The 16,039-nt window shown below is 40.6% G+C and overlaps 1 protein-coding gene across 3 annotated transcripts in view; it reads right to left on the bottom strand.

Annotated features, from left to right (window-relative positions):
• The window catches only part of GIT1 (GIT ArfGAP 1), a 45,870-nt gene that overhangs the window by 10,218 nt on the left and 19,613 nt on the right, over window positions 1-16,039 (bottom strand). For 2 of the 3 annotated variants that reach the window (XM_053457043.1, XM_053457045.1), the window contains exons 2-11: window positions 15,743-15,876; window positions 14,391-14,503; window positions 14,199-14,304; window positions 11,949-12,035; window positions 11,364-11,494; window positions 10,869-10,963; window positions 9,996-10,038; window positions 8,041-8,067; window positions 5,257-5,305; window positions 4,021-4,093 (exon numbers count right to left, since the gene is read on the bottom strand). In XM_053457043.1, the coding sequence (XP_053313018.1) occupies window positions 4,021-4,093; window positions 5,257-5,305; window positions 8,041-8,067; window positions 9,996-10,038; window positions 10,869-10,963; window positions 11,364-11,494; window positions 11,949-12,035; window positions 14,199-14,304; window positions 14,391-14,503; window positions 15,743-15,876 (858 nt within the window). The remainder of the gene's footprint in view (window positions 1-4,020; window positions 4,094-5,256; window positions 5,306-8,040; window positions 8,068-9,995; window positions 10,039-10,868; window positions 10,964-11,363; window positions 11,495-11,948; window positions 12,036-14,198; window positions 14,305-14,390; window positions 14,504-15,742; window positions 15,877-16,039) is intronic. The other variant, XM_053457044.1, reaches the window with a different exon arrangement.

Here is a 16,039-nt window from a genome sequence, read left to right as displayed (position 1 = left end):
TACTCTTGAACCTCAAGCATGGATGATGTTTGCATACCTGGCAGGGGTTGGCCTATAGGTAGCACCTCTGTCCACAGCAAGCAGGATCTGACACACAAGACACAACTTGCACCCAACTACAGGCAATCTGGAACTCTGGGACCACAGTAAAGGAGCAGAGCGTGTCCTTAGCTCGGGGTGGAGAATGTATGCAGCCTGCTGGTCCGCTGTCTCATGAGAACTGGGTTAAGCAAGGAGACAGAATAAAAGACTCGGTCTGCTTCCTTAAGCTGAAAACGTCTTTTAACGTCTGCTTACACTACTGAGGAATTGGCAGCTGTATGGAATGTGGGTTGGGCCAGGAACTGTTTCGGGAAAAAACTGTATCAACCACTTTTGTGAGTTGTTATTGTTGTCAGGATTAGTCACTCGCGGATTCCGCTGTGCTATAAATTGTGTGTTCTGGCACTCAGGACTATATTGGGTTAACCCCGTCTGACTTTAGAGCAATGGAACGGGCTTATTATTAGGTGGTTGTTCTTCCCACATTCTCCTGGCAGCTCTTACATCTGACGTCTCTGTCTGGAATAAGCAGGGTGGGTTGTGCTGGGGCAAAAGAAAAACTTTTGTTGACTGGAGTGTTTAATACAGCTCCAAGAAACACAGATCTGGATGGAATCTGGGGGAAATGTCATAATTGAGACTTGTAAACACGCAAAAGAAGGATCAGACTTCCTCATAGCTTGTAGGGCACACACATATCACACAAAGTAAATGTCCCACCAAGATATGACTTGTTCATAAAGGAATTCCTCAGGTAGCAAGGTTAAACCAGGACCCGTGCTATAGTTATAAACATGCTTGAATGTGCTTACTTACATTAAGATTTCTCTTTGTCAATAAGGAAAACAGCTCAAGGCCTACCATTCAATAAGATTAGTGCTGTACAAAACCTCACTGGAGCCATCATGTGCATTAAAGTGTCTCTATTGCATATGATAGCTGTGTGGTCCCTTTAACCCCTTAAGGACAGAGCGCTTTTTAATTTTTATTGTACTCTTCGTGACAATGGCTGTTTTAAAGTTTCCGCAGTAAAAAAAATTTTTTTTTTACTGGAAAAATACATTCTAATATTTCTCCTGAGTTCAGAAATGCAAAAAAGCATAAAAATGTATAAAAAGTATCATAATGCCATTTTAAAAACTTCTTTTTCTTCATACCTGGTCATTCTGCCCCCATGTCCTATTTGAGACATTTTGAGGCCAGTCAGTTCACTAGTAACTTTGCTGCATTTTTTCCCCACACACATTGTACTTTAAGTATGAACTTACGGCTCCTGGTATATGTCACAGCCAATATGTGTTCAGCAACATCTCCAGAGTACAGGGATACAACCCATGCAAAATGTTTGAGGGCTAGAAGGTGCGCATTTTTCAATTTGGAATTTTGACATCTGGTCATCCTGTCCCATGTGTTATTTGGGAGATCTTTGAAGCTGGCCAATTCAATTTTCCCTATAAAATCATAAACTTTACAAAACTAGACACCTCATGGTATATCAGATCCTAGTATTTTAACTCTATCCATGCCAGGATTTTTGGCACAGTGCCAATTTTAGGACTTCTACATTCTTTTTGGTGTTGCTGAATGCCTCGATGTTGAGGCATTGCAGCAAAACAAAGAAAGCAATCGATTGCTTTCTATGCTCGTTTAACCGCATGACATGCCAATTGTCGTTAATGGGATGCATTTCTGTGACATGTCTGGAATGTCAATTGTTGTCAAGGGGTTACATTTTCACATGGTCTGTTTTTGCAGACCAAAAACAGACCAAAAAAAATTTATATGCCACTTCCCCACCCTCTAACTGAATGCATCTCCCTGTATGTGACAGACTCATCTCCAGTCAGATCCAGTGCTTCATGCAGGGATCTGTTTAGCCCCCCCCATAACACATGTGTGGCACAAAATGTCAGATCATGGAGGAAGAAGGCATCTTTGCAGCATGGTTAAGAATTCTGTGTCAGGTAAGTGCTTCATTTGTTCTTTTTTTTTTGAAATAATGTATTAAATTACGCAAATGGTTGGGTTTATTCACAGAGTGCTTTAGTATGCATTCTTCTATTGTAGATTGTCCCTTTACGAACAGAACTCCTTCAAATTAAAGGGAAACAGACACCATTGTTTTCACTAATGTTATAAAGCATTTAACATTGTATTTTTTCTAAGAACTCTAGACGCTGAATCCTTTTTGTACTGCCTAAGCAGAATGGCTCAGACTTAATCTCCCATCTGGATGCTGTGACTAATAAAAGCTTTTAAAGGGAAAAATTAACCAGGACTTAGCAGGGCAATTAGCACTTCCATAACGAATCAGATAACCACAGTGTTTGAACTGGGACAAATCACTCAAAATATCACAAACAAAATGAAATAAAATCAAGTTTTCTTTAATGCAAAACTACATTACTGTATTGGGCACTTGTTTTTCCCAAAGATTTCCCCTTTATAAGAAGTTGAGACCAACACACTGCCTAGAGTCTGCCTTGCCCTCAAACGTGCTTACTGTCACCTAATTTGCTAAAGATGTATTGCTAGGACCACTGCACCTTGCTGCAGAACATGTCGATTCCTGTCAAGTAAAGTAAAACTTCAGAGACAGATTGCTTATGGCTTATTGGAATCTGACCTGGCCCCCCCAAAAATTGCATTTCTAAAAATAATAATAAAAAAAAAATGTTCCTGTCAAGCCAACTGGGTTTTTAGTAAATTGATCACTTAGCAGAGCCAACTGGTAACCCTAGTCTAACAACAGATTCTTATGGGAAATGTATACTATAGGGCTATAGAACTCCCCAGCATTTCTTTTTTTATATATGTGTGCCTAGTCAACGGTTTTTTTTGTAAGTGGGACAGCACCTTTAATCTCCAATATGTAACAAACCTCAACAGATCTGTCACGTCACTCTTTCCTTTTAAAAAGTCTAATAAAATAAAATACAGAATCTTAAAGAGCCTTTTCAGTTTTTATGGCATTTATAACATGAGGAAAGCATGTCTACACAACTGAATGTTAAATGAAGTTAGAAAAGTGCTCAATTCAGCAGCGGAGGTGGAAGAGCAGATTTAAAAGGATCCACCGTTAGAAGCGGCCAGAAAGTCAAACACTTGATCTTTCATATTTTACGAGAGCGAGCATTGTGTTCAAAAATAAAATACTATAAGGACTTTAATTTCAGAAAACACTCTAGATCCCTGTGAAATTATGGTAAGAGTATCTTATCCATGACCACATTTGACCGGCCTGTAAGTTTCCTAACTGATCCATATCTGTATCTGCTGTATCATATAGCACCTTTTTACTGAGAAGCAGTAATTATAATAACCACCATAATAACTTATTCGTATAACTTGGCCCAGACCAAGCCTCAAAGTTTCCGAACTAATCCTTATCGACATGTGCTGAATCAAAGTACCTTTTTACACGTAACATGTTATTATAGTCACTATTATAATACCAGCATGTAACTTCACTTGCTCACTGAACTGTTATCACCATATAAAAAAAATAAAAAATAAATAAATAAGTGATAATGCACGTTTTTCAGCAGAGCTGACAGTTATCTTATTGTCTTATGAATGAAAATGGTTAAGAAACATAACTGGAAGTGTTCACAGTACCATTAACTTAAGGGTTTTAAATTTTGTGCTACTAGGTAGATGTGTAATCTTCTATCACCTCCATCGTTTTGTGTTTTTAAGATTTAATTCCTGTGTTAAAAACGTTATCGGTTCACCTGACATTTAAAAAGAACCTGGGGAACCTATTTTATGTCATTCTCCCTATTCAAAGCTAATTTAAATGTTATCAAATACACATTTGGCTTCGTATATATCCACTCAAATACCTGGCTGGATTCTTTACCAAATACTTAGGATTGTTATAGGATTACAATTCAAAGACATTGTAAATTATCACTTTTCGGTGGCACGTGTTAAATCGCTACAGAGGCATATAATATATAATATATCTATAGTTACCTGCATCATTTTCTCTCCGATCCACTTCATCATAGACATCCATGGCCAGTTCTTCAAAAAGTCTGTTACTGAGCTGTGAACACAAGGGTCCTGTTACTAATGGAAGACGGGGGGTGTAGAGAAAGTGGCACTCACACAAAGACAGAAGACGTTAGCAGAGAGATAATTATATATATATATATATATATATATATATATATGTACCGTATTGGCTCGGATATAGGCCGCCCCCGTATATAGGCCGCACCCTAAAAGTTTGGTGCTTTTTTAAAGAAAAAGTTTTTTTTCTTTAAAAAAGCACCAAAAAAAACATGCTGCCACTGTCCTCCCTCCCCGAGATATGCTGCCACTGTCCTCCCTCCCCGCGATACGCTGCCGCTGTCCTCCCTCCCCGCGATCCGCTGCGCTCCCTCCCCGAGATCCGCTGCCCTCCCTCCCCGCGATACGCTGCCCTCCCTCCCCGCGATACGCTGCCCTCCCTCCCCGCGATACGCTGCCGCTGCCCTCCCTCCCCGCGATACGCTGCCGCTGTCCTCCCTCCCCGCGATACGCTGCCGCTGTCCTCCTCTGCCCCCCCTCCTCGACTTACCGGAGCAGACTCCCGGGTGTCTTCAGGGCCGGCGAGGGACATCTACGCAATACGCGTATGCAACTTCCGGTACCGTTACCGGAAGTTGCATTTGCGTATTGCGTAAATGTCTCCCGCCGGCCCCGCAAGACACCCGGGAGTCTGCTCCGGTAAGTCGGGGGTGGGCAGAGGTAAAACGCTTAGATAACCTCCCGTGCCGGCACCCCCCCCCCCCGTGGGAAGTGCTGGCAGGGGAGGCTGTCTGAGCGTATCAGACAGTAGGATACAGGTCCCCTGCACCGCTGCGGGGGATCTGTATCCTAACCCCGCTGCCTGCCCGGCGCCCGGGACTGCATGTCCCGGGCGTCGGGCGCTAGACCCCGAATATAGGCCGCACCCCCACTTTAAAAACTTAAAGTGGGGGAAAAAAGTGCGGCCTATATTCGCGCCAATACGGTATATATATATATGTAGAGGGAGTCATCCAAGCCAGGTAATTATATCGGACGCTCGGGGCTCAGGAAGACTGAGCAGTAGGTGCAGATGAACATAGAAAATGTCAGAATAAAAAGGCAGAAAAGAAGACAGAGGAATGTAAAAAAAAAAAAATAAGTAAAAATAATTGTTTCTCTGGTTCCCATGTAAGTCGTTATGGAAGAAAGACTTACTGCCTGAAGTTTCTTTTTGGCAGCTTTAGCGAGCTCAGACAGATCCAAACTACAAAACAAAAAGAGAATAATAAAGAGGTAAACAACCGGTAAACGTGAATGCAAACTGTAATCACGCGGTAACAGAACGGAGCGCGAACAAACGTCTCTGCATGTGTCAGGCTTGGGTGCTGCTCAGATCTTACACATAACAACATGTCTGCGCAGGCAGCTGCCATCAGTGACTACAAGAACCACAGACAGTAAAATAAGAATATAGCCATTAAAAGGGACAATGCAACCGCCACATAGCCCAACCAACAAGAATGCTTATGTAAGTACGTATACACGCATATCGTAAACATTAAAGTGCTTACGACGCCTAGAGTGCCCCTTGAAGAACATTGGAATGTATGCCTATTTGTCAAAACATTTGACAACTCTTGTTGACATCACACATAGTAAGCCAGGTACACATCTGTATGGGATGGTTTTGTGCTGGCAAGGTTATAAACTTCAAGTGAAGGTAATCCTCATATCCAGACAATGCATTTCGGTGTAATGCCCCATTAAGAATTGTATGGCTTTCGGTGATACACGAAACTCTTAAATAAATGACCTATGTATTGAAATCATATGCTGTTCCATCACTTTTCACCCTTTTTGTGTTAATATTAAGCTTTGGCTGTTTTTTTCACTCACATTCTCTCACAGTCTCTGAATCTCTCCTTACCTTCTCCGCTGACCACTTCTGTGTCCCTGCTCCTGGCCATGCAGCTCCGCTCCTTCTCTTGCATCTTCTGTTCTTCTTTCTTCGTGCGCTGCTCCTCATGTCTTCTTTCTTCACCTCTTCTCTGTGGACATGGCCTCCTTTTGAACTTCTGCAAAAGGTTGGAGCCACCAGGCACACTCTCCCCACAACTGGCAAAACGGGAGAGGCTGTCCCCATGGTTCCACCCTTTTGCACAGAGGCCATAATAATACAGATAGATTTGCGGAGAAAGAGGTGCTTTTTTCCTCAGCAAATCGGTCTTCATTATTCTGGCCTCTCTGGGAACTTCCACAAAGTGGTGGAGCCATTGGAGGAACAGGTGGCAGTTCTGAAAATGAATTCATTATTGGTTCCTCTGGCTGCTCAGGGTTTCTGGTTTGGAGCAATGAACAGTTTCTAGGAACAGATTTGTCCAAACCGAAAGAGCCAGGACAGGACTACATATTGTTGCCAGGAGACCCAAGAACACATTGCCAACCCGGGCATTGCAGGGCATTCTCTAAATTTACTAGTATCCAGTGCAAATTACCAAAACACCAGAGAGCCTCAATCATGCCTCACAACTATCAGGGTTTGACCTGGAGCACCTAAGTTTTTGTCCCAAACTCAGGGTGTTGGGGCAGTTTCTCGGGGTCACACAGTCTGGTGCAGACACCTTCTTGTTCTGCACTCATGTGACCATATACAAGACTCCCAATTGGTGCTTTTGTCGCCAGTATGTTATAGTTGATATTCCTGCTTGAATGCAGGTGACTCAATTAGGTGTACCTTTTAGCAATGACAAGTAATGTTATCCATGAGGACTACTATTAGCTCCATTTGGTTAACACATTTAGCCAGTAACTACAGCTTCAATGCGAGCGCTGACAAAGGTCTCAAAGGAACGAACCGTGCGGTTAAGTGCATCGCCATGAACTTAAAGTTCATCATCTGATTGGCAGCAAGAGCTTTACAGTCTAATTAAAAGCCAACAGGCCTTGTATGAAATACTGAAACGTGTTAGTGCTCTATGTCTGGTATAATCCAGGTATTCCACAAGACTGTGGTGGCAAGAGTAAAATATTACATTTATTCTTCTCAATGCAATTAAACTAGATTAGGATGTGCTGTATAGCTTAATGAAAATAAAAGCAGTGTTCATCAACATGTACACCACTAGGGGCAGCGCTGAGCTCAGCGAGTGTGGTAGCGGGGTACATAAACCAGTGCAACACTGCAGGTGCCACGTAAATGTCCCTATACTGTAGGTTCGCAATGCAGGACATAGCCAATGGAGATCAGCTGCCTGGAATACACAGGCAACAATAACTGCGATACAAAGCTAGAGGAGATAAGGTGCGAGGTTGCACTAATGCTACAAAACAATTCTCTGCGGAGCCTATAACATTTATTAGAAGCACACAGGGAACAGCTGGCATCGAAGAGCTGTGGAAGATAAAATAGTCTCCTTAACTAGAGCACATATATCTAGTATGGTTAGTACATCATCCAGGACATGCCACCCATGGACTGACAGGGCACAACAGGAGGGTCAAAGCTTGCCAGTCCTTCCATAGAAACCTGCAGTGGCCATTATGCTCATACGACACACAGATCTGTGCATAACTGACCACAAGGAGAGCTGACCGGCTGGCCTCATGTTGGGCTCAGACTACAGCAAACAGGTCTAGCTATCACCAATACAGGAGATGAGGCTTCACCCGTCCCGAATAGGGCTTTGGGATGTGCCGTGAGACACTGCTGGTTCATTGGTACTGCCAATCGCCAGTCAGAGTCCAATTCCTATTGGCTGAATTTGGATAGGTTGCTGGGATAGCTATAAACTATTCCATAGTTTCAAATATTTGTTTCCCCTATTAACTGTTTTTATAGTTAAATACCCCAATCCTCATTAACGATGAGCTATGCGCTGTGATTGACGCACAGCTATTCTTGTCGTCCAATATCACCGAACGGTCTAGAGATTCATTACATTTCACTATGTATAACAGAACCACATTAAAGGGTATGATCCGGCCCAAGTCACACAGTACCTCTGGGGCACACCTCGGGGACGTGTTCTAGATCCAGGGCAGCGCAAGAAAGAATAGAAGAAAGGAGGAGTTAAACAGCAAGTTATCTTTACAATCAGAAGCAGAGATGAGGAACAAAAACCATTAAACAGCAAAATATATGACACTTAGCGTGTATATCCAATAGTGTGCACACATTAAATCTTTACAACATGGATTCATGGTAAATATGATTATTCCCTTACCAAGCTACCACACACTCCTCACGGCAACGCTAGAGATAAAATTAAGTCACCACAGGTGACATCATTTTGTCTTAAGTGAGACATTAGAAATTAACTAATCGGCCAGATCTTCCTTAGGTGAATAAATTATGTGCGGTATATATTCTTTATATTATTAAAACGCTTCCAAAACTTCACGCTAGAATATACTTCTATCTCCAACTCAATAGTTAACCAATAGAAAGTGCCTGCTGATTGAACCATTCCATGGGTTGCCATGGTAACGGGAACATTTCACAGTTTGCGCCATGACCAATTTTTTCACGTGTTTAATTTTCACAGTGAAGGCATAACTTTCTGAGATGCTTTTTTTTATTCAACATAATGAAATAGTCACTCTGTATTTAATCCATCAATCAATAATTCAACGGAATGAAAGAAAAAGGTTTGATTGCTTATTGAGTTTATTTGTGAGTATGATCCATATACACCATAGAGTATAGCAATATATCTGTAGTGCCCATCACATGATGTCGTATAAGGCAGGACAGAAAAATCTTGCAAATTATATATATTATATACACACAAACAAATACAGCAGAGTGGCATGGAATGGTAATTACTGTAGAATTACAAGAGCTGGACAGGGGTACACATTTCAAACAAAACCATAGAAAGCTAAAAGCACACATTAAATAAAACAAGGTATAAAAGGTATAAAAATAACCGCCTGCATTATGTACAGACGTATTGTTCTACTCTGTCGTAACTTACAAGAGCATGTTTATGTTGTCCTTCTGTACAAGTATGTCTTAACACATATTAATGTTATTTTCAATTTTGCATATGGTCTGTTTTAACATTACGGCTAATTTGAACCCTTCCTATTGCACTACAAGATGTCTATAACTAAAATAAATTATAGCCTGAAGTACTCTATGCTACCAAGAGATGGCGCTCTTGTACTTGCAATCATAGACCTTTTTCACTGCATTATATGTGGAACATTTTAAAATGGAATGTACTTTTAATGTGCGTTATATACAGTATCCTTATACAAGTCACTCTTAAAATTAATAAAGTACATTTTTATAATATGCAAATGCTGAAGCTAACATTATATGCCAACATTTTAATTTAACTTTATCATTGGGATTGTGCAGCATACAATCCCGACCTGATGCACCTTCACTACATCCGATTTGGCACGTCCCTTCCGTATTTCTAGAGATAATTATGGGACCTGTGGTTCAGCAGCAGTCAGGGAGGTACGGTACAGTAACAATACAATAGGACTTTGTATAACTGGGATTAATGCCAGCGATTTCTATTACAAGCAATTTTTGGAGGGGGGAGCATTTTTATTCTTACAAATCATCAGATGCTCTCACATACTACTTGCTAGACACGGATCAGAAGTCAATGGGACTTTGGCATATCCAAACACAACGACCACTAGTGATACGTGGGAGGTATTTTATTGATTTGCATAAGGGAAAGTCTGAGCTAAGGATACGGCTACATTCATATCAAAATGTTAAACACTTACTGGTGGACTTAACGGTAACTGAAAAGGTTAATGTCTACATGCTGCATTGGTGGCAGTGGTAATGAAACACTTGAAAAAGTTACATGTATGATATAGATGCTTTGATGTAACAATAGGGTATATTGTGCAAGGCTTTCTAATCATCACTAGGCTAACATGCAGGGTCAAACAAGTCTATTACTTGACATTTGGAAATCACTCACCTGTCAGCCATCTGAGGAATAATATAATGCCCATTTTTATGATCTTGAAAAGAAAAGAAAAAAGGAATTATCTACTGCTTAATTTTACAACAGAAAAATCAGGGTATTACTCATATGTACAGTAATTATATATATATATATATATATATATATATATATATATATATATATATATATATATATATATATATATATATATATTACACACACAATGCGGTTTTAAGTGTACATAGCATGGTATACATAGCCACAGCTTGCTACGTTACTGTAGATTTCTCTCTCTAGATGTTATGACTGGACACCTTCCATTCTCACTAATGCTTTCTGAGCATCATTTGTCGAAACAAGCTGCACAATCAGACTTTTCCAGTGTGTTAAATGTACATTGAAGGGTCGGCTCATTTAATAAATGCAGTCTAACAAACCAAAGTGCCAGCGCTGTGCGGATCCGTTCCAGGCTAAATGAACGGTTCATTGGATTCTAAAGTGCTGAAGCAGACGTGTGTTCTATTCAGCTCCAGAGAGGAGTTTATTTCCCAGCACAAAGTTCCACCTACAATACGCTGGTTAATTATCGCACTTACCATAAATACACAGTTATCTGCCTTCATATGGAGGATGCGTTTTTGCTACCGCACAGTTTTGTGAATGCATGGTACAGATGGGCACATTATTTATGATTCTATCTCCGACTGTCAGAACCCAAAGTAAATAAAGCCATCATCATCAGGGATAATTGAGGTTTTTTCAACAAAATTAATTGTATTGCATTTTCTAAGTATAAAAACTCTTCCTGATGGTTGAAATGTATACATGTGCTCTTCCCTATATAAACGATCAGCTAGGTACGTTCAGGCCCAGTTAAGAACTCACCTGGTTTGCGTCCGCAGAGGTAAAAGGCCAACCTGTCTGTAAGCTCGTATTGACACTCCACCAGTCTGTCCGCCAGATCATGGTGACCCGCCTGCCTGCAGAAAATAAATATCTGATCACTCTCATGGGAGGATTGCGGATCAAGATCATCAACACATAATTAGCATCAGCGTGAAATGAATCGTTTTGGGAGGTTAACTTTAATGGTTTCATGAAAACATAATATTACTCATTTATTGCAAGGCTTTCTACAGCAAAATTCTATCTTAATGTTTTGGAGTGTTGCCTGCTAATCATATCAGTCTCAGGACACATATTCAGGAGAAAAAAAAAAAAAAGGCATTGGGAATTTTTGGTGCAAAGTTCAAGAGTTTGGTAGCACAATCAGTAGGATCATCCTACTAAGGGCAGAAGATCACATTCCAAAATTTAATCCAGACCCACCTTTCATTGATAACTCACTTACAGAATAGAAACCCGCCAGGATGCCCATACCTGCCGTAATCAATGGGCGTCCTGCCATTCACATCGGGCGCCCCAGGATCAGCTCCGTAAACCACCAAGAGCTCAGCCTGGAGAATCTGTCCAGCTTTAGCAGCTACGTGCAAAGGAGTAGTGCCTTTCTCCTAAAATAACAAATGCAGTCGTTTTGATGCTACGTGTCAAAGACTCAACAATCAAAGCATTCTCTGCAACAGACAGAACGGAACTGTGGAAGATCACAAACGTTATATTTAATTCTGCTGGGTCCTCTGCCAGTGAGCATTAACAAATGTATTTTTGCAGTAGATTTACCTATAACTGCAACTGATGTGCGGGGATATGTTGTAAATTTAATCTGAGCAGTTAATTAAAAGCAATGTTGCATTTAAAATATTTTTTATATTATACACACACATTGGTTTAAACATTGTCAATTGCCTTCCTAATGACAGGATGTCAGAGGCTCACAAGGATGACCTTTTCAAGCAAAAAGTAACCTCATACATTGAACTTTAACACACAGAATCAGACGGCAGAGAAGCATTTGGTTTATCTAGCTCACGGATTGTACGCAGGAAACTTCAAGGACGTTATTACCGGGTGAAAAAAATTGGCTTGAGCACCAAGAGAAAGCAGGCGTAAGCAGGTCTCCAGGTTCCCAGTTCGCACGCTGGAATGAAGTTGCTGTTAAAAAAAAAAAAATGAAAGAATTCAACATTAAGTCAACAGTACAACCCAACGTTGTATACTCCAAGCAAGGCGCCCTCGGCATGGTCACATGTAATATGTGGTCTTTATGTAAAAGCTAATGTATAAAATTAATTAAATGTGTGTTGGGATATCACTAGCAGGACCTTTAAATAGCACATGGCCTAGCTCACTTAACAACAGCGACCTGATCACTTGCTTCTAAAAACGCTAATTCCAATTTAACATTTTATATTAAAGATTGTTTTATTCTTCATAATCTCCAGATGTCAAGTTAAATGCGAAAACATGATGTGAGTTTGCTCCAAACTATCACACGCAGCAGTCTCTTCGGCACTGCAGTGCTAGCACACCCAGCTGCCACGCGGATGAATGAGCATCTGAATGAGCATCTGAATGCACTGCAGAGGAAAAGAATGGCGCCGTTATAAAGCTTCTGCTAAATGCAGTATTGTGTAGATCTTATTAGCAATAGTAACACACAGTTGTCCGTTCACTAAACAATAGGAATACTAAAATCGTATGGATTCCATATGTGCAGCTTTATATCAGCAGAATTTATTATAATTATAGCAAAGATATAAAACTGGAAATTCTATAACTCTACCTGCAAATAAACACTCCTAATGTGAAAGTCACGCCTTTAATTGAAACTTGGTCACCCAGCTTTAGTAAAGAAGATTACATTTTAGTGGTAATTGCCCTAATTATTTACTACTAGATCTAGAGGATCCACTACTTCCACTCCACTCCTGTGACGCTCAATACTAAAAATGCTACTCAGCTGCACTAAGAGGGGCACTTCAGACATCATAGGCACTTTAAAGCATACGATTGCTGAGTGGCCTCATTATATGTCCCTGTGGTTCCCTCTTGCACACATGCTCCATCACCCGGGGACTTGGCTTGCAGTTGTGTTCTGGCCAAACAAGACTAACAAGATTTAAACTACCGGCCACTGATTGGCTGCTTTACGATGGAGCTGCAGCTTCTTCTAAATGTAAGCAAGTTATTTTTAATAAACGCACGGTAAACTACTTTAATATGTATTCTCCATTGAGGAGGCTGCCTAGATGTAGGCGCTGCACAATGGGCCCTTCATAGCATTTAGGAATTTGTTGAAACTACCTATGGTTTTCCTGCCTATGGTTCTCCTGCCTATGGTTCACCAGAAGGAAAGTATGATGATTGTTCCCCTAGGAGACACATAAGAGGTGGGCTTCTAATACACTCGCCCTGCTACTTTTAATTTGTGAGCAGCATTAGATGGGTTCATTTAGACTGCTGACTTTAATGAATGTCAAGGCTGCTAACAATCAGGGAAACTACTCTCTTTCACAAATAGTCCACATAGGAGGGACTTGGGATCTAACTTGGTGAGACCACATAACACGGTGGAACTGGTTGCTTCCTTTTCCACCTGTTAAAAAAAGCTTATGTCAAATTGTCAGACTGGAATTAAAATCCAATGAGTTGTTAAGATCTGCGAGTAATTGAACAACTCGGTTAAGGGTCTGTACCAGATGTTGTATGAGAGATGAGACAAAAGACACAATTTGTGACTATCCTGGTTTTTATAAAATAAGTCATATCTTTTAATACCAATATTGATGTTTGAATGAATCATACAAAATAAATCAGGGAGTTTATAATAAGATGTAAAGGGCAAAAATAAAATGTATCAATATTAAAATGTAAGATATGGGGACACGGCAAATGACTTGGACAAGTCTCATAACCGACATGAGTGTGCGGGAACAGACTTTCCTAATCTCTGATTTCATGGAAATACTGCAAAAGATTGAAACTACCCCAGTAAGGCACCTGATCTGAAAAAATATCCAGGGAAACAGGGCATTACTCAGAGATTAATGAGGCACACGACTGCGTAGACTTTAGCCACGTAGCCTTGTATTTAAAATGTATCTTTTGGTTAAGCATCACCATTTATCATCCCAAGGAATACCTTGAGGGCCCTAAGTACCACTGTCTAAAAACATACACAAAACATAACATAACATACAAAACATACACATATCATAATAACAAAACTTAATTTGTCACCGATCGGACAATTCCTTCATCAGAAAAGGAAATATTTAAATTAAAACTCAATCCTGAAAGGAAAAAAAATCTCACCTTGCTAAGGTCTTTAGCAGTCACTCCGTCATCATCACGGCACGGTAATTTGTGTACAAAAGCAAGCATCTGATACTTGGCACGGATGAATTCTGATTTCGTTGGGCTGGGTGGGAGAGAGAATTTAGGACAGTTAGACTGTTTATGGCTTCCTTCTGTAAAGCTCAACTATTAATGGGCTCTGATACTTACTGTAACTTGTCTTGGGGATTGGCCTTGCGTCGACCACTCTGAACCTGCGCAGGATCCAGTAGAGAGTGCTCCCAAATGGAGTTGGCGCCATTGCTGGCCAACGTGTGCACCATCTATCAGGAGCGGGAAGGGGGTAGATCAGTGCAAAGAAACAGAATAGACTTTCCATACAGGAATCCCATTGAAATCAATTGAAGTGACAAATTTGATAGTGATGGGATCTCATTTGACCCTATCACAATCTTGCACACGTGAGCCGATATGGGACGGAGCACATGGCGTGTACACAGTCCCAGGCGGGCGATATATTCGCTGAAATCATGTAAAATGTAAATTACAAGGTAACGATTACCTACCACATGCACTAAAGTACATACTTATTTTTCCTTATATATTTTCATATTCACTTACATTTGAATGAGAAAAGAAAAAATTGATACACCATGCAACGGTTCAATAAAACTTCATGTGTGTGTGGGATTTTGTTTTGTAACGAAACAGTTTCTCCACTTAATAAGGATGTGGAAATACTTACTACCCACATGCATTTACCGAGATCGTACATGTTGGAACACACACACGCTTTCTTGCCAAAGCACTGTTTACCAACTGTAAATGAATGCGTGGCTGTTTCATTGAAGAGAACCTGGCATCGGTGGCATTATGATCAGTTTGTGAATATACACTACCGCTCAAAAGTTTAGGGTCACTTAGAAATGTCCTTGTTTATGAAAGAAAAGCACATTTTGTCCATTAAAAACCGATCAAGAAGACAGTGTAGACGCTAATGTTACAAATGACTATTGTAGCTGGAAATGGCCGATTTCTAATGGAATATCTTCATAGGCATACAGAGGCCCTTTATCACTCCTGTGTTCCAATGGCACGTTGTGTTTGCTTATTCATGTTTAAGTTTAAAAGCCTAATCGATCACTAGAAACCCCATTTTCCAATCATGTTAGCTAGAAATACTCTTTCTCCATGAAAACAGTTAAGTGACCCCAAACTTTTGAACAGTAGGGTGCATATGTATATTACTATGCGGGGCTGCCAGACAGCGTTGCATATGACAGGAGGGGCTGGCAGATAGTGTAGCGTGCAGAAGGAGTTAAGAATAAATAGAGAGAGTGTGTGCAAGAGAACGGGAGAGAGAAATAGTGGATGCAATTTTATTGACAGGCACATATTGTAGTTTATATAATAAGTGTGAGTTTCCCCAAAAACAGAAACAGTATTGTCACACAGTAAATTCTCAAAAGTAATATAAATGCTCCTTTCCGTGAACAGCGCAACCCAAGAGACGAGAGAACCCAAAGGCTGCATCCAACTAGGACACATTATTGTATACATACTTGCAAGAGAGAAGATGGCCACATGCTGTGCCGGAGATGTTTCACTATGGAGATGTGTCTTCCCAGGCTTCGGTGTACACTGCAGCACTCATCGCAGATCAGGACTCCTCGGTTTATGGAAGCCCAACCGGGATCTGCACATTAGAAAAAAAAAAGACTGATGTTTTCAGGCAGATAGAGGAGATTAACAAGTTGGACATACCCATAGAGAGCCAACTATCCAAACCATCTGTAAGAAAACCTTCTATGAAAGTCAGAACCCTTAATAATCCCTTGTGATTTGTCAATGATAGTCCC

This window comes from Spea bombifrons, chromosome 2, assembly GCF_027358695.1.
Source record: "Spea bombifrons isolate aSpeBom1 chromosome 2, aSpeBom1.2.pri, whole genome shotgun sequence".
Lineage (NCBI taxonomy): Eukaryota > Metazoa > Chordata > Amphibia > Anura > Pelobatidae > Spea > Spea bombifrons.
The sequence above is the reverse complement of the archived record's forward strand: the minus strand, read 5'-3'. Positions and strand labels throughout refer to the sequence as shown.